Source organism: Xyrauchen texanus, chromosome 10 (genome assembly GCF_025860055.1).
Source record: "Xyrauchen texanus isolate HMW12.3.18 chromosome 10, RBS_HiC_50CHRs, whole genome shotgun sequence".
NCBI classification, from domain to species: Eukaryota; Metazoa; Chordata; class Actinopteri; order Cypriniformes; family Catostomidae; genus Xyrauchen; species Xyrauchen texanus.
In genome coordinates, this window is record NC_068285.1 from 19,715,863 (window position 1) to 19,743,308 (window position 27,446).

Below are 27,446 nucleotides of genomic sequence, written 5' to 3' on the forward strand. Positions count from 1 at the left end.
GTGAGAAGTAATGATCTAACTAAATTTTTTGACCACTTTTTTATGATTGAAATGTTGGATGTATATTAGATAAAATATATTGTAAAGGAATTGAATTAATGTGGAAATCTGGCATGCTTTTTAGATAATTCTTTTGACATTGTCTAAGAAAATTATTTGTAAAAAAACATAACAGAGTGTCATCACCCAGATAACATGGTAAGATTATAATCTTAACGCAATATTTTCTTCAAGAATCCTAATGCTGCTCTTTTCCAGAACATCTGAAATTGATTTTAAATGATTAAGATTCAAATTTATTGTCATTGTGCAGAGTACAGGTACAGAGCCAATGAAATGCAGTTGTTTTCGCATATCCCAACTAAGCTGGGGTCAGAGTGCAGGGTCAGCCATGAAACAGCACCCCTGGAGCAGATAGGGTCAAGGGCCTTGCTCAAGGGCCCAACAGTGGTATCTTGGTGGTGCTGGGGCTTAACCACTGAGCCACCACTAGCCCCGTATTCAAATATATGACACTGTCCTTTCCAAAACCTAAAAGCACAATAAAGTCACAGGTCTTACCATGTTCTAGTTCTGATATGGGTGATAACACTCTGTTGTTGTTTTTTTTACAGATAATTTTCTTAGACAATGTCAAAAGAATGATCTAAAAAGCTACTTCAAAAGCATACCAGATTATCACATTAAATAAATTCCTTTACAATATACTTTATCTAATATATTTTTAAGATATGCTGAAAACTGCTCCATTAATGTTTTCACATTCACAATTATGAATGACGTCCGAATCATGTTCTGTACATGACATATTTTCAATTAAAAACGGTGAATTTCGCCAATGGTGAATAGTTTGCACCCTTGGAAATGATGCCGGTTGGTCCAACATTTCAATCATAAAACAGTTTTCAAACATTGCATGTTTAGTTAGATCATTTCTCACATGACACAAACACTCTTAACCTGAACTGCTTGCAGATGCGCGGCGCTGGAATATAAATAATCCACGAGTTTCCGGTTTAGGGTCTAAAATCTAAGCCCCGCCTATATTTTATTACTGGGGGGATTTGTTCAATCGGGACATCCAACCCGACAAGTTGTCCTACTTAATGCTACTGCGCATGCGTACATGGCCTTTGCGTCATTTTGTTAGGATTTTGGAGAACGCCCATACATCCTTGCTATCTGGACTGCAACTGGTTTGACGTGAGGCGTGAAAGACACATGGAAGACGAACTACAAATTCCCAGGGGCGGTACTTGCGGTGAATCAGATGGTTGCTAAGCAACGCTAACAAACGAAAATGGACGCTTCTGAGACGCTTGACGATAAAGTTGCTTTACAAGGTGAAATAACACTTTACTTATTTAATCAAAAATGGTTTGAGAAAATCTTCAAATGCGTCGATTTGAACGCAGATGCTATGTAAAACTTAACTCAAACTCTGAACCGTTAAGTTTAGGGGGATCGGTAAACAAGTTTGACATTTCGTTGAGTGCTTAGCAAACATACTGTCATCTGTAAGGGTATTCTAAGAATTACTTCAAAGCATTATTTGGTTCCATGCAGTGATTAATTCATGTGAATCTTAATATATTTTCTCTCTCTCTCTCTCTCTCTCTCTCTCTCTCTCTCTCTCTATTATGTAAAATACATAATGTATTCACATGAGTATCCTATTTATATGGTTTTTTTAATTCCAGACCAGTCGGATAGTCAGGCGTTTGAAGAGTGTGGTGGAAACTTCCAGATGTTCCCCAGATGTTCACTCCCAGATGACCTGTATTACAGCTATGAGGAGCTGTGCTCCAGACCCTTTATCACTGCAGACTCCAACATACCCCAAAACCTGCTGCATCTCTCGTATCCTATATATTTATTTTTTTATATTTAAATATAAATATAGATTTAAATATGGTTGTCCAAAAGCATTGGAGTGCTAAAAATGTAAACCCTATAGAGCAGGATAATCCTGTGAACCTAGACTAAAAAAAAGCAACATAAATGAAACATTATATACTTTTGGTTATATAAACAAAGTAAAATGCAAAGAAATGCGGTCCAAAATGTGTGTGTGTGTGTGTGTGTGTGTGTGTGTGTGTGTGTGTGTGTGTGTGTGTGTGTGTGTGTGTATATGTATGTATATATACAGTGAGGAAAATAAGTATTTGAACACCCTGCTATTTTGCAAGTTCTCCCACTTAGAAATCATGGAGGGGTCTGAAATTGTCATCGTAGGTGCATGTCCACTGTGAGAGACATAATCTAAAAAAAATCCAGAAATCACAATGTATGATTTTTTAACTATTTATTTGTATGATACAGCTGCAAATAAGTATTTGAACACCTGAGAAAATCAATGTTAATATTTGGTACAGTAGCCTTTGTTTGCAATTACAGAGGTCAAACGTTTCCTGTAGTTTTTCACCAGGTTTGCACACACTGCAGGAGGGATTTTGGCCCACTCCTCCACACAGATCTTCTCTAGATCAGTCAGGTTTCTGGGCTGTCGCTGAGAAACACGGAGTTTGAGCTCCCTCCAAAGATTCTCTATTGGGTTTAGGTCTGGAGACTGGCTAGGCCACGCCAGAACCTTGATATGCTTCTTACAGAGCCACTCCTTGGTTATCCTGGCTGTGTGCTTCGGGTCATTGTCATGTTGGAAGACCCAGCCTCGACCCATCTTCAATGCTCTAACTGAGGGAAGGAGGTTGTCCCCAAAATCTCGCAATACATGGCCCCGGTCATCCTCTCCTTAATACAGTGCAGTCACCCTGTCCCATGTGCAGAAAAACACCCCCAAACCATGATGCTACCACCCCCATGCTTCACAGTAGGGATGGTGTTCTTGGGATGGTACTCATCATTCTTCTTCCTCCAAACACGGTTAGTGGAATTATGACCAAAAAGTTCTATTTTGGTCTCATCTGACCACATGACTTTCTCCCATGACTCCTCTGGATCATCCAAATGGTCATTGGCAAACTTAAGACGGGCCTTGACATGTGCTGGTTTAAGCAGGGGAACCTTTCGTGCCATGCATGATTTCAAACCATGACGTCTTAGTGTATTACCAACAGTAACCTTGGAAACGGTGGTCCCAGCTCTTTTCAGGTCATTGACCAGCTCCTCCCGTGTAGTTCTGGGCTGATTTCTCACCTTCCTTAGGATCATTGAGACCCCACGAGGTGAGATCTTGCATGGAGCCCCAGTCCGAGGGAGATTGACAGTCATGTTTAGCTTCTTCCATTTTCTAATGATTGCTCCAACAGTGGACCTTTTTTCACCAAGCTGCTTGGCAATTTCCCGTAGCCCTTTCCAGCCTTGTGGAGGTGTGCAATTTTGTCTCTAGTGTCTTTGGACAGCTCTTTGGTCTTGGCCATGTTAGTAGTTGGATTCTTACTGATTGTATGGGGTGGACAGGTGTCTTTATGCAGCTAACGAACTCAAACGGGTGCATCTAATTTAGGATAATAAATGGAGTGGAGGTGGACATTTTAAAGGCAGACTAACAGGTCTTTGAGGGTCAGAATTCTAGCTGATAGACAGGTGTTCAAATACTTATTTGCAGCTGTATCATACAAATAAATAGTTTAAAAATCATACATTGTGATTTCTGGATTTTTTTTTTTTAGATTATGTCTCTCACAGTGGACATGCACCTACGATGACAATTTCAGACCCCTCCATGATTTCTAAGTGGGAGAACTTGCAAAATAGCAGGGTGTTCAAATACTTATTTTCCTCACTGTATATATTCATATAGAGCAGCATGTTTAAAAACTTATGCCAATACTGCCACCTTGTGACATCACACATTTTTTGCCTTCACATGCTCTTAGAAATTGTTATGGTTGGGATATGCCTAAGTCCCTTTCAAGGCAAGCCAGTCCACTCAGCAGAACGCTTTCGGGCAGACTGGGCAGTTATTTTTCTATGTAAACAAGTGGCATATCCAGTGCATCTGGAAAGTATTCACAGCGCTTCACTTTTTTCACAGTTTGTTATATTACAGTCTTATTCCACAATGGATTCAATTCATTATTTTCCTCAAAATTCTACAAACAATACACCATAATGACAACATGAAAGAAGTTTGTTTGAAATCTTTGCAAATGTATTAAAAAAAAAAAAACCACACATGTACATAAGTATTCAAAGCCTTTGCCATGACACTCAAAATTGAGCTCAGGTGCATCCTGTTTCCACTGATCATCCTTGAGATGTTTCTACAACTTGATTGGAGTCCCCCTGTGGTAAATTCAGTTGATTGGACATGATTTGGAAAGGCACACACCTGTCTATATAAGGTCCCACAGTTAACAGTGCACATCAGAGCAGAAATCAAGCCATGAAGTCTAAGAAATTAGACTTTCGAGACAGGAGTGTATTGAGGCACAGATCTGGGGAAGGGAACAGAAAAATTTCTGCAGCATTGAAGGTCCCAATGAACACCGTGCCCTCCATCTTCCATAAATGGAAGTTTGAAGCCAAACTGAGCGATCAGGGTAGAAGGGCTTTAGTCAGGGAGTTGACCAAGAACCTGATGGTCACTCTGACAGAGCTCCAGCATTTCTCTGTGGAGAGAGGAGAACCTTCCAGAAGAACAACCATCTCTGCAGCACTCCACCAAATCAGGCCTGTAAGGTAGAGAAGCAAGATGGAAGCCACTCCTCAGTAAAAGGCACATGACAGCCCGCCTGGAGTTTGCCAAAAGGCACCTGAAGGACTCTCAGACCATGAGAAACAAAAGATTGAATGTTTTGGCCTGAATGGCAAGCGTCATGTCTGGCGAATACCACCCCTACAGTGAAGCATGGTGGTGGCAGCATCATGCTGTGGGGATGTTTTCAGCGGCAGGAACTGGGAGACTAGTCAGGATCGAGGGTAAGATGAATGCAGCAATGTACAGAGACATCCTTGATGAAAACCTGTAAAGGTTCATCTTCCCACAGGACAACGACCCCAAGCACACAGCCAAGATAACAAAGGAGTGGCTACAGACAACTCTGTGAATGTCCTTGGGTGGTCCACCCAGAGACCAGACTTGAACCCGACTGAACATCTCTGGAGAGATCTGAAAATGGCTGTGCACTGACACTCACCATCCAACCTGATGGAGCTTAAGAGGTCCAGCAAAGAAGAATTGGAGATCCTGCCCAAAAATAGCTGTGCCAAGCTTGTAGCATCATACACAAAGACTTGAGGCTGTATTTTGTGCCAAAGGTGCTTCAACAAAGTATTGCACAAAGGCTGTGTGTACATGTGATTTTTATATATATATATATATATATATATTCTTTATTTTTAATAAATTTGCTAAGATTTCAAACAAACCTCTTTCACATTGTCATTATGGGGTATTGTTTGTAGAATTGAGGAAAATAGTGAATTTAACCAATTTTGGAATAAGGCTGTAACATAACAAAATGTGGAAAAAGTGAAGCGCTGTGAATACATTCTGGATGCACTGTAAGTGCAGCACCTATCTACTTGAATTGCGAAAGACCGAAATCTCCAAAACGTTTTGTCAAGATTGTGGTCCGAACATATTTCAAATCAGCAGTAAAATCTGACAACACTGGGATCATAAATTGACTCTTGTGTTCAGATCACACTAAAAAGAAGGACTTCCATCTACATCCGTTAATTTTTTTTTTTTTTTCCATTCATTTTAATTGAACTGGCCCGTCTTTGCTAAATAGTTTCTGGATATACTTCGAGAATATTTAAACCAAGGCAGGCCACATCTATTAAAATGAATGGGAGAAATTAGAAATTGGACCCAACTGTCAACGAATGTAGAAGGAAGTCCCGCCTTATAAGTAAAAGAGCAATTCATCATTTAAATACAGTCATCGCATGAGAACACGCATGCACATTAGCTAGACAAGCTGGGAAAAAAGCAGTTGTGCTTTAGGGTGATCTGAGCTAAAGAAGCACAATATATGAGACCAGTGTTGTCAGATTTGACTACTGATTTGAAATATGTTCTTTGATCAAAATCTTGACCAACCGTTTTGGAGATATCGGTTTTTCCCCATTCAAGGAGATTGGAGCTTTACTTTCATGGCAATTATCATTGGAAAATTGCTGCCCGGGAGTGTTCCCATGATGTCCGCCAAGTGAAATGACTTGTTTTGATAGGGACTTTAATATACTTTCCTAAAAGTCTTTGAGCATACAGTAACTATCAGTTTATTTCATGATCTTAAACAGAGTCATTCAGACATTCATTTGGCTATGACTGTGGACGAAGGGGGAATCTGCAGTTGTTGGATGAGCACACATTGGCCTTCATAGCCGGAAATCAGCTAATTTTGTTAGATGTGCACACAAAAGAGCAGAGATACATCCGCTCCAGCAGTGGAGGAGGCATTGGCGCCATCATGGTACATTAATACAGGCAAATAAATGATTATATGTGTACAGTATGGAAAACATAGAGGCCTCTATGGTCCATATAGATCATAGGCCATATCACTTCCTTAAACACTCTCAGATACAATAGCATACGTATCACTTTCTTAAACACTCAGATACAATAGCATTTATGCTCAACATGTTCATTTTACTGTTTATTCTTAAAATGTCTCCTATCTCCAAAGACTCACCCAAGTAAGCAGTATTTTGCAGTGGGAGAGAAAGGCCATCAACCTAACATCATTATATATGAGTACCCTTCCCTGCGGCCTTACAGGATCCTAAGAGGTACAACATCACTGCAACGTATTTCATCATTCACATCAATGCTCACACACCTTGCCATAAAATGCAACTTGGTGTGGGATCTAACCATCTGAATATCCATCATTGTTCAATAGAATGGAGTTTATTCTACTTTTAGGACTGTATTCTGTGTGCACTGTGTTTGTATAGGAGGCACAGGAAGCTCTTACAGCTTTATGGGTTTTAATCGTGATGGCACTTTACTGGCGAGTGTGGGCGGAGCACCAGATTATATGCTTACACTGTGGGACTGGATGCAGGAACAGGTGACATTGTGCAATAAAGCATTTTCTCAGGACATCTACAGGGTCTCCTTTTCTCCCGACTGCGCTGGACAGCTCACAACATCAGGATCTGGACACATCAGGTCTGTATTATCTCTCATCTATGCTACTGTAATGTTTTCACTTACATATATAGGCAAGGCAAATGTATTTATATATCACATTTCATACACAATGGCAATTCAAAGTGCTTCACATAGAAAGGATAAAGAAAATACATGATACATAAAAAAAATAAAACTAGTTAAGAACAAGAAATAAAATTATAAAAAATAAATAAAACAGAAAAAGAATACAGAAATTAAATAATGTTGTGCAATCAGTGAGTGCAGCAAAGTGCTCAGTGAAGAAATGTACAGCTGAGCAGATGTGTTTTCAGTCTGGACATGAATGTGGCTACTGTTGGAGCACACCTGACCTTTTCTGGTAGCTGGTTCCAGCTGTGGGTGGCATAATAGCTAAATGCTGTCTCACCTTATTTTGACTAAACCCTCTGTATTTCTAACTGTATAACAAAAAATTATTTTTATTGTATTGTCTAGAAGATTCTGCTTTGTATTGTATAACTTTTATGTGTTATTTATTTGTTACTTTTAATATTGTCCCATGTACTGAGAGAGTTTTGGGTTTAATATTTTGGTAGATTCTGGAAAATGGCCAGTACCTTCACAGGTTTAAAGTTGCAGGGGTACCTGGGAAGATTCGGAAAAACAACGGTAACAGATATAGAGGGATATGTGGAGCTTCCTGATGGCAAGGTTTTTCCTAGCACCTTGTTACAGTCACATAATCACACACACCAAGAAACACACAATCTAAATCTATATAGTTCACCCTAAAATGAATATTCTCTCATCATTTACTCACCCTCATGCCATTCCAGATGTGTACATCTTTCTTTCCTCTGTAGAACACAACACAGATTTTTAGAAGATTATTTCATCTCTTTGGTCCAACAATCCAAGTCAACAGGGTCAATATCTTTGAAGCGCAAAAACCCTTTAAAGGCATCATAAAAGTAATCCATTCGACTCCAGTGGTAAATCCATGTATTCAGAAGCTATATTATAAGTATATGTGAGAAACAGGTCAATATTTAAGTCCTTTTGAACTATAAATCTCCACTTTCAAACATCCCTCCTAAGCACTCTTCTCTCCTAAGAGTTTTTCTTCTTTTGTTTTTGGTGATTCACATTCTTTGTGCATATCGCCATCTACTGGGCAGGGAGAAGCAGGGTTGCCAGGTCCCTAAAAATGTCCTGCCCAAAGCTGGATTAAAACCTGCACTAAAGATGCCAAAAATAGCCAAAAACTTTAAGCATCCAATCACTGTGGAAAACTACCACACAGGACCTTGCTTAGTATCTCTCTTAATAAATGTTTTGGACTGTTCACTATGGCATACTGGGAATCACTCTTTGGAAAGAAACTGATGCTTCTGTTCTCCAATAATGCATTATATTGATCAAGAATAATGCCACAAACATTAGTATTATGCAATTTAATGGTAATCTAAATAAATTGTTTTTATCTGTGATGAAAAAGCCTGTTTTCACTAGTCATTTCAAGTGGAGGATTCTTGGATAAACAGAAAGTTTGAGGAAAACAAAATATTTATAAACAGAAATAGTGATTTGTAACGTTATAAATGTTTTTATAAAATATTTGTTTGTATCTATATATATATATATATATATACAGAGAGAGAGAGAGAATTCTTGGTAAATAATAATTTTCTTTCAAAAACAAATAATGACAAATAACTTGAATTGAACAACAATGTACTACAGTAGCTACATTTGCCAAAAAGTGACAACCAGAGCACATTGCATGGGTACTACAGTATATCCCATGATCACCTGAGGTCAACTTCTATATTTTGTGTTTACTGACTGAATCAGAAGCAATTTCAAGCATTATTTTTGACCTTTCAATATCCTTCTTAACTCATTAATTGATTGGACTGTCAGATTATGTCAGAAAAGGCATTCTGACACAAAAGTGTAATTATTTTCATATTTATGACTATTAATGAGTCAACAGCTGGACGCCACTAGTAGAATTTAACATGCAACAAAGTATGTGAATACAATGTAGTATTCAATATGAATTAATTTAACTTGCCTTGCTTGCATATCGATTTATTCTTTGTGTTTGTTTCTCTTTTATTACTGAAACGCTTCGTTTTTGCTTGTTTTTTATTAGTTTGTTTTTGTCAGTTTTTCTCATTTCTTTTCTCACAGTGCTTATCTCAAGCCATCTTCATGCAAGTTCAGCACAGACGCCACAATTGCAGCCATAATACCATAAAACAGACCTAATTTAACAGTATACACTAGAAGTGGCATACATTTATTCACACAAGAATTAAAATCGCAGGGATGTTGTTACATTTGCAACAAATGATGCCGACTGATTTGATTCTAGTTCACAGCTGAGCAGATAGCATGCTGAATGAATTGAAATATGATGCTTACTGGTTGCCCAGTATTTAATCCTGTAATCAATTATTTAAATCAAACAAGTCGTTAAATTTCATTTTATTGTGTCTACCATCAAACGTTTATGTGGCCACTGTACATTTTAAAAGTAGCCCAAAAAAACGCAACTCGTGACTGCATTTCCAAAGTAGTCCAATTGGGCAGGAAAACCGTGAACCTGGCAACACTGGAGAAGATAATTTATTGTAAAAAAGGATGTAAATATTGAAATGTTTCTCACCCACACCTATCAAATCACTTCTGAAGATATGGATTTAATCACTGGAGTCGTATGTATTACTTTTATGATACCTGTATGTGCTTTTTTGAGATTCAAAGTTTTGGAACCTGTTGGCTTGCATTTTATGGACCTACAGATCTTCTAGAATATCTTACACATCTGGAATGGCATGAGGGTGAGTAAATGATGAGAGAATTAAAATTTCTGGGGTGAACTAACTCTCTCTCTCTTTTTCTCAGGTAGTGTCAGGATCAGAGTGGGGGAACATGCTCCTCTGGGAGGGGGGTCTTATAAAGGTTGAAATATGTCGTAAAGGAGGACGCACCTGTCACACTGGAACCATTCACCAGTTTATCCTGGATGAAGGAGAACTAATGACCATAGGATCTGATGGAGCTGTCAGAGTACGCACTGGTCTATTATACTACCCCATTAGATGATGCTATTGTGACCGCAGATTCCAATATACACTACCCGTTGGGGCGTTTTGTTTCTTTAACACTGTTAAAGCAATCTCTCATAAATCTATCTCAGGGCTGGAACTTGGAGACCATAGATGCTGCAGATTCAGTGGATGACAGTGGCCTGTTTGAGATTGAACCTATGAATGAGTTAATCATAGGCCATAATGTCAGCTTATCCTCTATGGTCAAGAGCTCCATGCCAGAAACCTCCATCTGGTTTGCTCAGGTTTAAGATCTCTTCATTCTACATGTGGAACTTGTGTGCTTTTATATTTTTGCTAATGTTTTTAGCAACCGAGGCCCCGTTTTAAATAAATGTTTTGGTTTTATTTTATCAGGACTCTAATGGTGGTTTTTGGAAACTGGATCTTTCATTCTCTAACATTGTAAGTTATGCTAACAAGCTCCATCATATTTTTCCAGAATGGGGCTGTTAAACATACTGTATTTTATATGGTCTTGATTGCTCTTGTATTTTGCAGACTCAAGATCCAGAGTGTCTCTTCTCATTCCATGCTGGTGCCATTCAAGGCATGGATGTTTCTGGAAGTAGCCACCTCATGGCCACCACATCCCTTGACTGTAAGAAAATATTTAACAGTTGCATACACAGGCCTTCAAAGTGCTTTTAAAGGTATTGACATATCCCTTTATTCTCCTACCCAGCCTCAGTCAGGGTATTTGACTTTCTTTCAAAGAAAGAGCTTACGATAAGCCGCTTTAAACAAGGAGGAACAACGCTGACCTGGGCCTCAGACATGGTAATAAATTAACCTCTTAGTTCAACAGTGTGCATTCTTGTGTCCACCTGCGCTGTATTTTAATTATTCTATGTGAACAAACACTAGACAAACGTCTTTGACCGTTGCAATGCATCTTGCTTTTTTTAGTGTCTTGTATTATTTTAGAGGTTCAACTTCTATAAACGCATCTCGAGGCATGCACGTTTGAATACTCTGTGTACATAATAGATAGAAGTAATTATTTATGTTTAATTGACAAACTCATAATAAAAGTATTGATTGCTTGTAGAAAGTAGATTTTTTTTTTTCCATTTTCACACTTAACCTTCTCATCTTGTGCTCTTCTCTGTCTTTTCCTTTGTTGTGCTGTTACTACAGTTCCTGTCTTTGTGTAATGATATTGTGTGATTATCTTTGCAGGTGAACAGTGCTGGGGCTCTGTTGGTGGTGGGTTTTAATGACGGTGTGGTGCGTCTCTTGGAGCTGTACAACCCTCGGAGTCTGAACGCGGTTGCAGGGCGCAGTCAACTTGGAGATGCCGAGCTCCGCCTCAGACAAGCTCTCAAACCCCATAATGCACCCGTGACCGCCATTGCTTATGAGAGAACGGGAAAGATCATGGCTACTGGGGTAGGAATTGAGTGGATAAGTGTGATTGTGTGTTTGAGTAGCCTGTTGTGTTAATGTGTTATTCTTTGCTATTTCTTCCTGTAGAGTACAGACTGCACTGTGTTCTTCTTTACGGTGGGCAACAGGTATGAGCCCATCGGGTTTATCACTGTCCCAGGGCCTGTGCAATGTCTGGAGTGGTCACCTCAGTCACATGTGAGTTATAAGCTCTTGAATATATTCAGGTGTTACTCAGTTGCATTGTGCTGTTTAATCTGGTGTGACCTCATGTTCTTTGTGGTGAGCCTCTGGCTGGTCGTACCATACCCTATATGATTTTTAAAGCACATTGAAGGTTTGTGTGTCTGTTTTAAGGAGAAAAACACTCTGTTGATCTTCTGTCGGAATGGTCATGTGATGGAGGTCCAGTGTCCTGATCTTAGTGCTCAGACTGGAGGAAACACATACCAACTCTCAGACCTTCATATAATGAATTTCTGCTTCAGCAGCATCAAGTCTCGCATTAAGGTTACACGTTCTTCAACTTATCTTCCTAATACTTTAGCTCTGATATTTTGACACATAGCCAATGTTTTGGTCTAGTGTACAACAGTTTTGTCCCCAGCACATCTGTCATGTAACAATGAGAAAAAGATTTCAGAGGAGAACCGGATACAAGTGTTTATTTGTAGGTCAGATACCGGATAATAGATATGTTTCAGATTTGGAACCAAATTTGAAAGTGTCCCAAATCAAAAGTGAAAAAAAGTAAACATATCACATATGTGTTTTTGATGTTTGGGGATATTAAAGATGCCACCATTGCCAGATATCCGTTAAAATTGTTTAAAATAGGTTAAAAGAATAGTTCACCCAAATCTGAAAATTCTCTAATCATTTACTCACCCTCATACCATCTCAGATGTGTATGACTTTTCAGCTCTGTAGGTATATACAATGCAAGTAAAAGGTGACCAAAATTTTAAGCTCCACAAAGCACATAAAGGCAGCATAAAGGTAATCAATATGACTCCAGTGTTTAAATCCATGTCTTCTGAATCGTTCCAATCCATGTTGGGTGAGAACAGACCAAAATGAAACCCCTTTTTCACCATAAATCTTTTTTTCCGTGGTGATCATGATTTCAAGCTTAAATACATTTCCTTGTGCCATATGAGTCTCTGCGCATGTGTCAAGCATTAGGAAGTGTAATCAAGCTTGAGATGATGATTGTGCCTAGAGACTGCAATGGCAAGATGTATTGTATAGAAAAGAGTTACATAATGGTCTATTCTTACCCCAAACATCTTAGATTGCTTTAGAAGACATGTATTAAAACACTGGAGTCATATGGATTACTTTTATGCTGCATTTATGTGCTTTTTTGAGCTTTGAAATTTTGGTCACCATTCATTTGCATTGTATGGACCTACAGAGCCGAGATATTCTTAAAAACCTTTGTTTGAGTACTGCAAAAGAAAGAAAGTTGTCTACATCTGGGATGGCATGTGGGTGAGTAAATTACTTAAACAGTGTAAGTGCTGCCTATTTGTCACCTGTTCAAACTCTTTTCTATTGTGTTCTGAATTGTGTTGTGGAATTAAATACCTACACAGATATTAAGCTTGTATATTATTCTACTGCAATATGCATGCATGTGTGCAGAGAGACGCAGAGGTCGCACTCAGGCAGGCCAGAAAGGAGCAGAAGATGAAAGAAAGGGAAGAACGTTTGAAGAAGTTGAGAGAGCAAAAGCCAGATTCTATAGACGAGAAACTAAAGGAGGAAGAGACAGAAGAGGATGAAGAGGAAGAGGAAGAGGAACTGCCTCCTATTTACATTCCATCCCCACCCAGTCCTTTGCAATGCGGCTTCTCCTCAACACCAGGGGCATTCTGGCTGTCTATGGTAGATACATACATAAAATACACACAGTGAAATTTACAAGACAGACACACCTGTATGTCACTAAAATGCGTTTTTCTCTCTTTTTTAGGGTGGCTATGACTCGGGGTATCTTTACCACTGTAAATTCTCTGAACTACAGAGCAAAAATCCTTTAGAGGGGAGAGATGAGCCATTCTCCTTCATACCTGTGCACAACACAGACCATAACCCCATTCTCACCATCAACTTCAAGTGAGTTTTGTTCTGTCTTCATGTGTGTGCATGGGCTGGTATTGATTACTAATAGCCTAGGGCTGGGTATATACATTATTTTCTGATTTAATTCTGCTTTACAAAGTGTTGATTTGACTCTACATCAATTTAGTCATGAATATTTCAGTTATAGCCCTCCTGAGATGTCCAGCTACCAGTTACCATCCTGGCAGTGAATCCAGGTTTGGTGGACCAACATGGCCATAACAAATGCCATAGCAAATGTGAATCTTGTCACTTTTCAGTTTTTTTTCTGGTGCAGCTGTTTGAAGCTAGTTAAACAGCCTAGTGGGTGTCAGTGTTCAAAACCTACAGCATTTTTTAAAAGCTTTTAAAGCAATTTTGCTTTGGTATGAAAGACATTCTCTGATCGAATGATGTGAATTGTAAAGGGAACCCTCTAACTGCATTCTAAAATATTACAGTAATGTTAAAAAATAAACAATAGGGCCCAAACCATTAAATCCAATTTCTCTTTATTTAACATCACACATCTAGTGAAAAAGACATAAATTAGATTAGACTCTTCCTTTCCTAGTTCCAGCAGGCAGATGATGTTATGTGGGATGGAGGATGGCAGTATAAGGGCATACCCCATTCAGGCCTCCGACCATCAGCTCAGCTCCATGCAGGCGTACTGGGCCCTCAGCGTCCATGACAACCAGTACGGTCGCATATGCCACATTCGCTGTAGCTATGATGACATGTTTGTCCTGACCGCTGGAGAGGATGGCAACATCTTTTCCTTCAGCTGTCTGCCTGAGGAGGAGCTCCAGAGTGCAATGCAAACGAAACATGCCAAAGTGCCCTCCCCACGGGTTAGTACATGTGTATATGCTGTATGCTAGGTATACGTGTATGAGTTTCAACTCTCTCCACCTTATTCTGTCATAAAATAAGGTTGGACTGGAGATGGAGAAAGCAGCCCAGGATATAGAGGATCCATCTGCTTACAGGTGACAGCACACACAGTGTTATTCAAATAAAGCAAGTGATGGGGTCTAAGTTAGTGCCCTTATATGATAACTTCAAAGACACTAGACAGTGGTTGTCTACCTGTAAGTGTGGAGAGTTTTATTTAAAAATTATTTTGGTTGTGTAGCATTATACTTGTGTGTGTGCAGCATAGAAACAGCTAAACAGAAGCTGGAGCTGGACCGCATGCATAAGGAAGCAGAACAGAGGAAGGAGGAGAGGCGTAAAAAACTGATGGGACTACAGAGTCGTTTTCAAGCTTTACTGGAACAGAACCAGAGCCTACCTGAACACATCCGCCTCCATCACTCGGTACAAAGTTCTCACACACCTTCAGCACAAAACACCCACATCCCAGCTCACATGCATTTTTAATTGTGATTAAACATAATCATAATCTCTTCTTGGTGTTTGTAGGAGTTTGAGCTGGACCCACGCTTCCACGAGGATATCGAAAGACAGATAGAAGAGAGAGTGATGGAGGTCAGGAAAGAACTTGCCTGGGAGGAGGAGAGACACCGAATAGGCCTCAACAAACTACAGGCCATGTACCTCACTTCCACACTGAAATTTATTTAATAGATATTTACCCACATTTTTCTGAAAGGGATAGTTCACCCAAAAATTTAAATTCTCTCAGAATTGAATCACTCTCATGCCATCCCAGATGTGAATGACTTTCTTTCTTCCTCAGAACACAGAAGAAGAGTTTTATTGAATATTTTGAATATTTCAGCTCTGTAGGTCCTCACAATGCAAGTGAATGGGTAACAAAATTTTGAAGCTCCAAAAGCATATAAAGGCAGCATAAAAGTAATCCTTTTGACTCCAGTGATTAAATCCATGTCACCTGAAGTGATATTAGAGGTGTGTGAGAATTTTTCTATCAATCTCCACTTTCACATTCTTCTATTGTACTTGGAAATTACCACTCCTTGTGCATATTGCCACCTACTGGTCAGAGCTGGTAAAAGGTGGAGATTTATAGTGAAAAGGACTTCAATGGACTTAAAAAGGAAAGGACATCTGAAGATATAAATTTAACCACTGGAATCATATAGATTACTTTTATGCTGCCTTTATATGCTTTCGGAGCTTCAACATTTTGGTACCCATTCACTTGCATTTTGAGGACCTACAGAGCTGAAATATTCTTTTAACAATATTTGTTTGTGGTTTGCAGAAGAAAGAAAGTCATACACATCTGAGATGGCATGAGGGTGTGTAAATGATGAGAGAGTTTTCATTTTTGGTGAACTATCTCTTTTTGTTCTCCATTGAATCAAATTTGTCTAGAAGAAACAAAATTACTATTAAGAAGAACTCATTTGTGATGTTTCTTTCCTATGGGCATCCACCTGCTTTGCTTTTTTTTCTCCATTTAGTTTTTTTTTTCTTAACTTTTTTATATGCTGTTGAAACTATCTGTAGGTTCTGGGAGTCAGTGGCGCAAGACACGGTCACTTTGTATGCCTTTGAGAGTGGACATAAGATTTCCACGTACAGGCTGCTGGCTCTGCCGGTCATACAAAAGCATCAGCAGCTGCACCAGCACAGCAGAGCAGCCTCTCAGAGCGGACATGCGGAACAAGAGCGCTGGCAGAACAAAGCACGTCTCGGCAAAGTATCCAGCAGCATTTCATGTGAGAGAGGAACAGTGTGTGATATTTGTTTAAAGGGAGAGTTCACCAATAATGGAAATTCTGTCTTTATTTACTCACCCTTTTGTTGCTCCTAACCTGTATGACAGGAAATATTATACAGAATTTTAGCCTTTTTTATTTTATTTTGTTCCTTTTCAGTCTCTAACTTTCTGACAAACATCTCCATTTGTGTTCAGTGGAGAAAAAAAAGAATGTCATATGGGTTTGGAACAACATGAGGGTGTGTTAAAGATTATATGTGTGTATTTATTCTTTCAACTTTTCTGTCTCTGAGCAGTGCAGGATGAGCTGGTTACAGATCAAATGATTCAGTCGGGTGCTATGAAGTCTGGATCTCGTAAACTAGCCAGCAGTGATGCAGAGAAACTCCGCAAAGCTGCAGAGAAGGCAGAGAAAGCCAGAGCCAGGATTGACAAGAGAAAAAAAGAGTGGGCAGAATTGTGAGCGCCAGTGTGTGTGTGTAGGTCTCGCTGTCTGTTTATGTGACAGCCTGTCTACACTGGACACAAACGTCATGTCACGTCAAAAGCAATAGAACCCCATTATAATCAATGATGCTGTCTACACTGTGGCGCATCCATTGCGGCTACAATAAATGGCATGCGCTGGCGCTCCTACACAAATTAGACATTTTAGAACGTTTGCATTGATGCATCCAGTGTAGACAGCCTCAAGGCATTGTGCCATGTCAACGGACATGCCCAGTGTAGACAGGGTGTTAGCGTGTATGTAACACCGTTGGTCTCTTCTCAGCTATGCCTCTAAGCCCAGTGAGGACTATGAGGACCCTAAGGATGTGGAAGCAATCCGACTGGCTAAGGAAAAAATTGGCGACTTCAAACTGAAGTCGGCGAAAGACTTCAATGTTCCTGAACACCTAAGGATGAATGTAGAGAAGAAGAGAGTGCAGTTAGAGGAACTGGAGAAGAAGGTAAATAACACCAACATGTCAACATATCCCAAACTTTCTTGAAACAAGAATCCAAAAACTGCAAATGTGCAATATTTAGGGACTATTTAAACTAAAACAGACAGCTCTAAATTTCTACCAAAGGGTCGGAAAAAAATAAGTTTTGTCTTAAGGACCCTTTATAATCAGAATTGAAGTTTGTGGCTTTCATATCTATTACCTGTGAACAGTGTTGAGTAGATCACTTCTGAAATGTAATCTGGTACTGATTACAAATTACACAACTACAATTGTCATCAGTAACTTAATCTGTTAGAATACACTTAGGTAATCTAATCTGATTACTTTTGGATTAGTTATTGAATGTTTTGGTGAAAATCTAATTAATTGTTTTAAAGTAAAATGTTCCAGGTCCAGTAGAAGTTAAGCATTTGTGGCATAATGTTTATTACCACAGAAAATCTGTTACACTAAGGCACTTACAATATTTGTAGGGTTTAAAGGGGGAAATGCAAAGCCTACAACTTTATAAAAGCACTTAATTCCTCTGTTAAAACTAATTTATTATTTGAGCCATTAAGTTGTTAAAATCATCATTTTTACGGTCGTTTTAGTTTTTTTGCGTTTACAGGGTTACGTTGTCATGGCAACGAAGTTGTAAAATTGGATTTAACTTTACTCAATAAAGGTTATTAACTGTTTTTACCACACTAAAATCATATTAACACATATTAATAATTAAGTTTGTGTCTTGAGGCTATACTTCTGAAACAGTGAGGGATTTAAAGTTTACGGATTGGCCCCTTCACTTCCATTGAAAGTGCATCTCTGTAACCAAGATTTTTGCTTTTTTAAGAAAAAGATGGACGAGTCAAAACTGATTTTTTTGGCAATCAACATTATGCCACACATGCTGTCAATGGACATTAACTTGTGTTGAACCTGGAATATTCCTTTAAGTACCAATTTCACTCCTTTCCACACTTGCTTTATACATTAGTTTACATGAAATTAAACAATAATTTGCTATTTATCAGCCCCGATTCAGTCCCTAAATTCTTGATTTTCGTGGTCTGATTATGTAATCCAGATTACATGTAATCTATTACTACCCAAAGCAGCCTTTGAAGCTAACTATATGCTCCTAAAAATGAACCTTTTCAATTTACAGTCTTATTATTTCGGGGAAACAGACCAACATATTGATGACTCATTTTGCACTGCACAGAATTTTGTTTAAATAATGCAAGAATCAGAATGTAAGGAGTCATTCATATTTAGACCAGGAACATGTATTAAGAGAGTAAATGTTGTCAATTTTGATTTAATGTTGCATGTGTTGGTGTATGTTACAGATCTACGAGAAGAAGTCTGAAGTGAATGCTCGTGTTATGGCTTTAAGGGACCGTAAATTGGAGATCATCTCTGAGATCCATTCCAATGTCGAGCAGCTCCAGTTAGTGCAGCAGCTGTTGCCACCCGAAAAACATTGCCCATTGCCAGCTGTGCCTGTCATAATGCCAGAAGAAATTCCTGAGAGGAAACACAGATATACCCGTGCCACCTTGGAGCGTTTTGCCACACTTAGGGCCAAGATGGTTTCCACTGGCCTGGATGAAAAGCAGGAGGGCGGGCGGGACATCCTGGAGCTGCTGGAGCAAGAGACACAAGTCACGAACACTGCGGTTCAGATCACTCACTTGAAGAATGGAGGTGTGGAGACACAATCTCAAAAGCAGGAGGAGGAGCTCACAGAGCTAGAGAAGGAGATGAGAGAAGTTGAGGAGATCCGAAATCTGTACAAACAGGACAAACTTCTTAAACAGGTTAGCTTGGTGGGTGTGTTATGAACATTTAGGGGGGACTGAGAATGAATTTAGTCTACCAAAATAGTGCTCTCTATGTTGTTTTAGCACCCGATAAATCAGAAGAAAATTTCGAATTATTTGAATTCTTATAAAGCATAACATATAATGGAGGCATATACTTTATTTGAATTAACGTAAATATTCACAACTCAGCGATATTTCAGCACATTTAGCATCTGCTTAAAATGGATTGCAGGCGATTGGTGAATAAGATACAGTAGGCCTATTCAACTGGCATCCCAGAGGACAAATCCAGCCAGTTTAAAATTTTCAGAGGCCTGTGTGAGGTTATCAGTAGTCTTAGAATCTGTTCAAACAGAACTTGTTTGCGCATTGTTTTTCAATTGTATGTAAACTTGTGCTAGACAGGCACCATGCCTCATTGTTTTTACAGTGTCTTGTGCAGGAGCACCATGTTATTTAGGCACTTTCAGAGGTTGCGCTACAAATAATCATTATTTGTCATTTTGATAGAATGGGAAGATTAAAGAACTAAAATCATGCATGAGCTCAGAGAAACAGAAAAGTTCTATTCATTAATTTGGTAAAGAAAACATTTCATTCCAGGGGGCCTGGGAGTATGCCCATCCGGTCTACATGTGTTTTGTGGATCTGGAGAAGGCGTATGACCGGGTCCCCCGGGAGAGACTGTGGGAGGTGCTGCGGGAGTATGGGGTGGGGGGGTCCCTTCTTAGGGCGATCCAATCCCTGTACGTCCAAAGCGAGGGCTGTGTCCGGGTCCTCGGCACAAAGTCGAGTTCATTCCATGTGGGGGTTGGTCTCCGCCAAGGCTGCGCTTTGTCACCAATCCTGTTTGTGATATTCATGGACAGGATATCGAGGCGTAGTCAGGGTGGGGAAGGTGTGCGGTTCGGTGGGCTGGGGATCTCATCACTGCTTTTTGCAGATGATGTTGTCTTCATGTCATCATCGGTCCGTGACCTTCAGCTCTCACTGGATCGCTTGGCAGTCGAGTGTGAAGCAGCTGGGATGAGGATTAGCACCTCTAAATCTGAGGCCATGGTTCTCAGCAGGAAACCGATGGAGTGCGTACTCCTGGTAGGGAATGAGGTTTTGCCCCAAGTGAAGGAGTTCAAGTACCTCGGGGTCTTGTTCACGAGTGAGGGGACAATGGAGCGGGAGGTTGGCCGGAGAGTCGGGGCAGCAGGGGCGGTATTGCACTCGCTCTATCGTACCGTTGTCACGAAAAGAGAGCTGAGCCGAAAGGCAAAGCTCTCGACCTACCGGTCAATTTTTGTTCCAACCCTCACCTATGGTCATGAAGGTTGGGTCATGACCGAAAGAACTAGGTCGCGAGTACAAGCGGCCGAAATGGGCTTCCTCAGAAGGGTGGCGGGCTTCTCCCTTAGAGATAGGGTGAGGAGCTCAGTCATCCGTGAGGAGCTCGGAGTAGAGCCGCTGCTCCTTTGCGTTGAAAGGAGTCAGTTGAGGTGGTTTGGGCATCTGGTAAGGATGCTCCCTGGCCGCCTCCCTAGGGAGGTGTTTCAGGCACGTCCAGCTGGGAGGAGGCCTCGGGGAAGACCCAGGACTAGGTGGAGAGATTACATCTCCACACTGGCCTGGGAACGCTCGAGTCGCCCAGTCAGAGCTGGTTAATGTGGCTCGGGATAGGGAAGTTTGGGGCCCCCTGCTGGAGCAGCTGCCCCCGCGACCCGACTTCGGATAAGCGGTTGAAGATGGATGGATGGATGGATGAAACATTTCATTTGAAAAGTCAAAGGTTTAAATCATTGCAACAAATTTCACCGTTATTGTTCGATACAATTTTTGTGTTTCGGTCTGATTTACTCTCTGGGCTCTATTTCTGTAAGTGTATTGTATGCTACATCTTATCCCATTTTTGAATGAGAGTGCTAATTTTAAGCTCAATATTTGTGCCAGCGTAAAAATATAGTGGAATATCAATTTATGTCCCTAACAATTACTGTCATGGCTGTTTTATGAAACAAAAATGTATGAGATTTGTGTTAAACTATCTATATGTCATGGTTTATTTTTCAGTTATTATTATTATTATTTTCAAAGGATCTAATATGTATTTGTATTTCCACCCATTGTGGTAGAGTGATTTTTAAGTCATTGAAACCCTCTTCAATGTCTTCCATCAGCCCCTTTTTCAATGTTTGGATTTGGTATGATTTTTTTGACCACTTCGTTGTTTTGATTATATTTTCATTTTGTTTGAAATGTATGAAAAAGTTTTGCTTGAATTTTTTAGTGTTTCAACAAATTAATTACATTTTTCAAAATCAAAATCGACGGAATTTGAAAAAAGTGCATGCCAAGACATTCACTGTTAATAATAGCCATGATTTGTGTGTCAGTAGATGTAAATAAAGATTGATACTTACATTCTTTATATTTTAAAGGAACATACAGGCAAAAAACATACAAGTATCACATTTTCAATTGACCCTTTGATAAGCCCTGCCTTAAAAGTGCCTCTTACCTATCCTGTGTTGCCAACGCGTTTGCTATTTTTCTAATGGCAGCCTATGTGAGTAATGTTTAAGTCATTTTAAGCAGGATTTTATCAAAATAAACAAAAAATGTAAAACACGTTGTTACTGGGTCGTTTGTAATAGTGACACGAGTTACCCAGTGATGATACCCGCAGGGTTTTTGTTTAAAAATCTTGAAATAAATTGGAGAAGAGAATGTTATGGATTAAACTGTGTCAGCCCTGATTTCCAATGACTTCCAACTTCATATGAATGTGCTGTTTTTGTTTATATCACTGGTGCTTGACAGGGAATGGATTATATAATAGGACGCTGACAGCGCAATAACCGGAGAAGAATCTCAGAATTAAATTGCATTTGACCCAGCCCATTAACGCTTTGCGCCTGAAATTCAGCAAACCCACTTGTGCCTAAACTTAGTGCACGCTTGCACAAAAATAACAAAACTTGGCCATGCCCATTGACTTTACACTTATGACTTAAAGCATTGCACTTAAAATAGGGGCCTCTATGTTATGGACCAATTTTTAAACAATTTTGTTTTTTATTTCGTACTGAAATATTTTTCTCATGATGAAAAAAAAGCTAAAGCTATAAACATGCTAAAATGTCGGCTGTTAAAATGATGTTACTGTTTAGTGAATTCAGAGTATAACTCAGAAACTTAATCATGATGATGATTTTAATTATCAAATGCCTTCAATCTTCAAACATTTTATCTCTCTTTGCAGATGGAGGAGGCAGTATGGCGTTTTGATGCAGAGTTGCGTGTATTGCGTCACGAGAAACAAGAGTTAGATGTTCAAATGAAACTGGCTGATCTGAGACATGTGACCCTGTTTGAAGAGCTTCTGCTTATGAAGGAGTTTGAGAAGAGAGAGAATGTTCTACAGGAGCGACTAACCACCTATATACTGGAGGAGGAAGAGATCAGAGTGTGTTTTAATTTATACATGGAATTTTATGATGTGTCGGTATGGGCTGTATGTGATGTTGTTGCTTGATCTAAAGCAGTTTTGAGATAAATGTATCAACAGAAGTTAGCTAGATCTGACAAAACCTAGGAGGTGTCCTCTTGAGAATAAAAAAAAAAAAAACTATATTTTGATAATTTAGGCCAAGATACGTGAGTGTAAGCAGCAGATGGAGGTGAAGAAGAGAGATATCCTGAGACTCCAGGGGAAGGACAAAGCTCTAACCGCCACTTTTCAGGCCTCACTGGGGGAGAACAACAAGTTTGAGGAATTCCTCACCAGAGTGTTCAAGAAAAAGATTAAGCGTGTGAAGAAGAAAGAACCAAATGGAAGTGATGGTGAGATGCGAGTGTTTGTGTATTTTAATATGTTTTGTCTTTTCTTATTTGTGCACATAATCTTTGTATATTTGTAATTTTGTGATTATGTAAGTAGGTGAAACTCATTAGATCTTTTTTCTGTTCTCAGTGGGTGATGTAGGAGAGGAAGAAGAAGACAGCGATGAAGATTCTGATGAAGAATCATACAGGGATAATGATGAAGATTATGATGGATCTGAGATTGGAGCTCCGCTGGACGATAGTGTGTGCCCACCAAGTAAGATCAACAATCCCCTCCCCAGACGGCATCCTATTCTATACTTATGTCCAGTGCGCATAACAGAATATATAACATGATGACATAACATTCATAGATTACCAGTGTTGGGTGAAATCTGATTAAAAAAGTAATTAGTTACTGTAATCTAATTAATTTTTATGTTAAAGTGTAGTGTGAATTCATTTTAAAGGGGTCATGTCATGAGGAATCACATTTTTCTTGATCTTTTAAAAGGTCATTGTACTATAAAAACATACTGTAAGTTTTAGAACTCAAAACTTCCTCAATATAAAAAGAGCATTTGTTGAAACCAAGCTGCCAAAATGACTCTTTCTCTACTTCCTCCACATTGTGATGTCACACTGTGGTAGACATTTGCATCTGACCGCCTCCACAACACATCAACACCTACTTTACCATATCACATCAATAGCTCCGCCCAGTAGCGGTGAGCAGTGAGGTTTTTTTTGCAAAAAACTTTACTAACATTATAAGTGAACCTCAAGGAACATATTAAAATAATAAAAATGTCCTGACCCCTTTAAATTTGTGTAATCCAATTCTGGTAAATAATATTTGGCTTGCACAGATTCTGTAACTTAAAAGTAATTAGTAATGTTGCTTTTTTGATTAGGTAATTGTAACATCAGTAATCTGATTACAATTTTATAGAAGTAATGAATAATTTGTAGTGGATTGCTTTTGGAGTAATTTACTCAACACTGTTGATTACACAATAACTGAGTCTCATTTGGTCTGTGTCTATTTAGACTGTGATCCCGAGCTCTTTGAGAACACACTGAGGTTGCGTGAAAATCGTCTGGACGTGGAGGAGCAGCTGCTGGAGGAGATGAAAATCAATGACAGTTTAAAGAAGGACTGTGATGCACTGGCCAAGAAAGTGAGAGGAATTACACTCCTCACATTTTTCTTAAGCTGAATTTGCATTATTTGTAATAAAAGAGGACAAACAGTATGTTTGTCTTTTTAGGAGAAGATTGTGCAGATCAACCGTAAAGCAGCAGAGGGCGATCTGGAGCTTATTAACCGAGAAAAGCAGCAGAGGCTGAATGAGGTGGATGTGGTGGTGCCACTCAGACTGCACCAGGTGTGAACATAACAGATAACAGATGATCATCACTTGTTATAATGTATATACAGTATATAAATATGTGTATATGTGTGTGTGTGTGTGTGTTCAGTTTTCAGTATGTACATAAAAGCCTTATTATTCCAGGCATTAAAGTACATTTACATGTATTACTATATTAGCAGCCAGTTGCAAATCCTCTCACTTTCTCTGAGCAGATAGAGTATGTGAATAATGGTCTGTTGCCTGGTAAGCTGAACTCAGCATTGGTCCTGAACACACATGATCTAGAACGACTACAGAAACGCATTAAAGAGCTGCAGCAGGAGAAGAATGAACAGCGAGAGCTGTATAAACATGCCAGACAACAACATGTACAACTCAGACATGACCTTAAAGACATGGAGGCCAGAATAAAAGGTAAAAACGTATACAATTTCATCCACATGCAAATCAATCAATCTGTCTGTCTGTCCGTCCATCCGTCCATCCATCTGCACACGCCTACATTTAAACGTTATCAGTAGTATCTATGGCATATTAATAATAATAATTCCTTACATTTATATAGTGCTTTTCTAGGCACTCAAAGCGCTTTACATAGTATAGGGGGAAACTTCTCAACCACCACCAGTGTGCAGCATCCATCTGGATGATGGGACGGCAGCCATAGTGTGCTAGTATGCCCACCACACACCAGCTATTGATGGAGAGGAGAGTAATGTAGCTAATTCTGGGATGGGGATTATTTGGAGGACATGATAGGATAGGCCAATTGGAGTATTTTGGCCAGGACACCGGGGTACACCCCACTCTTTACGAGAAATGCCCAGGGATTTTTAATGTCCACAGAGAGTCAGGACCTCGGTTTAACCATCTGAAGAATGGTGTCTTTTTACAGTATAGTGTCCCTGTCAGTTTACTGAGGCATTAGGACCCACACAGACCACAGGGTGACCATCTCCTGCTGGACTCTCTAATACCTCTTCCATATTGTTGATTAAAAAAAAAAAAACATTTTCCCCACTTTGTAAAAACGAATAAAAATTGAAGCGCAAGTTGTATTCCTTAAAACTGTAATAAGCATTGAGGTACATGTTTCCCCTCATAGAGTCGGAAGTACGTTGTGAGCAAGTGATGATGATGAAGTTTGGAAAGCTGGTTGAACTTGAAGTTCTGCAGACTCTGTCTGGAAACAGGAAGCTTGAGGAGATGAGACAGGAGATCAGAGAACAAGAGGGCAAATACACACAAGAGCTCAAACACTGGGAGGTACACACACATTAAGTAAACTCGTAAGAGAGAAGCTCATCTTGTTTGATCCATCTGTGATTTAGTTTTTTTATTGTCTGTATGTGTTTTCATGTGTGTTTCAGGCCAAACTTATAGAAGCAAGAGAGACTCTGACTGAGGTCACAAGGCAGAACACAGAGAGACTGCGTAAAATGAACAGTCTTCTCAGCCAGAAAAAAACACTGGAGGACCAACTCAACTCCGGACAAATGAAAACGGTAAAGTTTCTATGTGTCATATCTTTTAAAAAATGTTGTTGATTAAGCCAAAGATTATTTGAGAAGTTACCTGTTTCTTTACATGAAGTTCAAACAAACTCTTGCAGGCTTAAAAAGGTCATCATTTACTCACCCTCATGTCATTGTAAACCCCTATAACTTTCTTTCTTGTGTGAAACACAAAAGGAGATTTTTATCTGAATGTATAAGCTGCTTTTTCCACACATAGTAAGTAAATTGTAACCAGGGAGAACTACCCTTTCATCTGTAGCAGCACCTGAAACTGTGAAGGCATACTCAGGACATATACTCAGAAATTAAGAATGTGTGTTTGTGTGTATGTTAAAGGTGACTCAGTTCCATGGGCATCAGCTGGCTGAGAAACAGGAACTGCAGAGTTTGCAGCAGCTGATTGAAGCACAAGCTCAGGACATTGAGGCTCTAAATCTTGAGATCCATGCTCTCTCACGCAAAGATGGCCACATTGTCCCCCCACTTGAACCTGTCCTTCCTCCTCTTCCCACTCTGCCCCACAGACTCACAGCCAGCACACACACCCAATCTGGTGTGCACAGGAAACATAACCTCAGCAGTAAAGCTGTGAAATAAATCCCAACTTACCACACACACTTACTCTCTATATACAAACCTAAATGCAACTATGAATGTGTTCATACATCAGCACAATCTGTTCCTACAGACATATATGACTCTACTTGAGGCTCAATATAAAGTTTATTTTTGCAAAGAATTCATTTTCATTTTCAATAAATATGAATTCTTGCAGCACCTTCCCATGAGAGTGGTTGCTTACCTTCTCAGAAATTGCCAACTATTAAAGGAACTGTTTACACAAAAATGAAAATTCTCTTATCATTTACTCACCCTCATGCCATCCCAGATGTGTAAGATTTTCTTTTTTCTGCAGAATACAAATTTATATTTTAGAGCAATATTTCAGCACTGTAGGACCATACAATGCAAGTCAACAATTGTATATTTTTTGATCATATTCAAGTTTGTCCATTATAGAGGTGTGTTTATTTTGAGACGGATAAAAACACAGACTAAAAGTAACAAAACAGAAGATAAACAAACATGTTTGGTGTAAAGCGACAGCATTTGGTAAACAAATTTCTAGTATCCAGGACGATGGATGTCAGCATAGAGTCCAAAACCACAAGTACTACTGGGTCTAACTGTAAGAGCCTGATAAAATCTTACTTAGTGCACCTTTAAGTCCTTTTCTACTATAAATTCTCCTCCTTGCCCAGTAGATGGCAATATGTACAAAGAATGCAAATCACCAAAAACAAAAGAAAAAATGTGAAAGTGGAGTTTTATAGTAAAAAAGGACTTAAATATTGATCTGTTTTTCACCCACACATGTTATATTGCTTTTTAAGATATAAATTTAACCACTGGAATCATATGGATTACTTTTATGCTGCCTTTATGTATTTTTTGGAGCTTCAACGTTCTGATCACCATTCACTTGCATTGTATGGACCAATAGAGTCGAGATATTTTTCTAAAATTTTTTGTTTATGTTAAGCAGAAGAAAGAAAGTCCTACACATCTGGAATGGCATGTGGGTGAGTAAATGAAAGATTTTTCATTTTTTTGGTGAACTATCCCTTAAGCTTCCAGAGATTTTGGCCAGT

At 39.3% G+C, this 27,446-nt stretch overlaps 1 protein-coding gene across 1 annotated transcript; it reads left to right on the plus strand.

Moving 5' to 3' along the window:
• Nucleotides 1-1,199: 1,199 nt before the first annotated feature.
• LOC127650040 (cilia- and flagella-associated protein 44) lies at nt 1,200-26,924 on the plus strand. Its single transcript, XM_052135168.1, has 33 exons — nt 1,200-1,343; nt 1,701-1,860; nt 6,227-6,389; nt 6,606-6,708; nt 6,877-7,093; nt 7,654-7,768; nt 9,971-10,135; nt 10,266-10,421; nt 10,534-10,581; nt 10,678-10,777; nt 10,862-10,956; nt 11,359-11,568; nt 11,653-11,763; nt 11,923-12,075; nt 13,213-13,455; nt 13,544-13,686; nt 14,246-14,525; nt 14,608-14,663; nt 14,832-14,994; nt 15,100-15,230; nt 16,114-16,325; nt 16,624-16,786; nt 17,100-17,277; nt 18,612-19,082; nt 22,339-22,542; nt 22,724-22,919; nt 23,050-23,178; nt 23,952-24,082; nt 24,173-24,289; nt 24,490-24,691; nt 25,383-25,543; nt 25,648-25,782; nt 26,131-26,924. The coding sequence occupies exons 1-33, from the start codon at nt 1,301-1,303 to the stop codon at nt 26,389-26,391; spliced, it is 5,415 nt and encodes a 1,804-aa protein (XP_051991128.1). The 5' UTR covers nt 1,200-1,300; the 3' UTR covers nt 26,392-26,924.
• The last annotated feature ends 522 nt before the right edge of the window (nt 26,925-27,446 follow it).

What these genes read in the sequence shown, in the direction of transcription:
- LOC127650040 (XM_052135168.1), top strand. Translation starts at nt 1,301, where the DNA reads ATGGACGCTTCTGAGACGCTTGACGATAAAGTTGCTTTACAAG. An exon ending in CGATAGTGTGTGCCCACCAA is followed by an intron (nt 23,179 to 23,951) that starts GTAAGATCAACA and finishes GTGTCTATTTAG; the next exon opens with ACTGTGATCCCGAGCTCTTT. An exon ending in TGCCACTCAGACTGCACCAG is followed by an intron (nt 24,290 to 24,489) that starts GTGTGAACATAA and finishes TTCTCTGAGCAG; the next exon opens with ATAGAGTATGTGAATAATGG.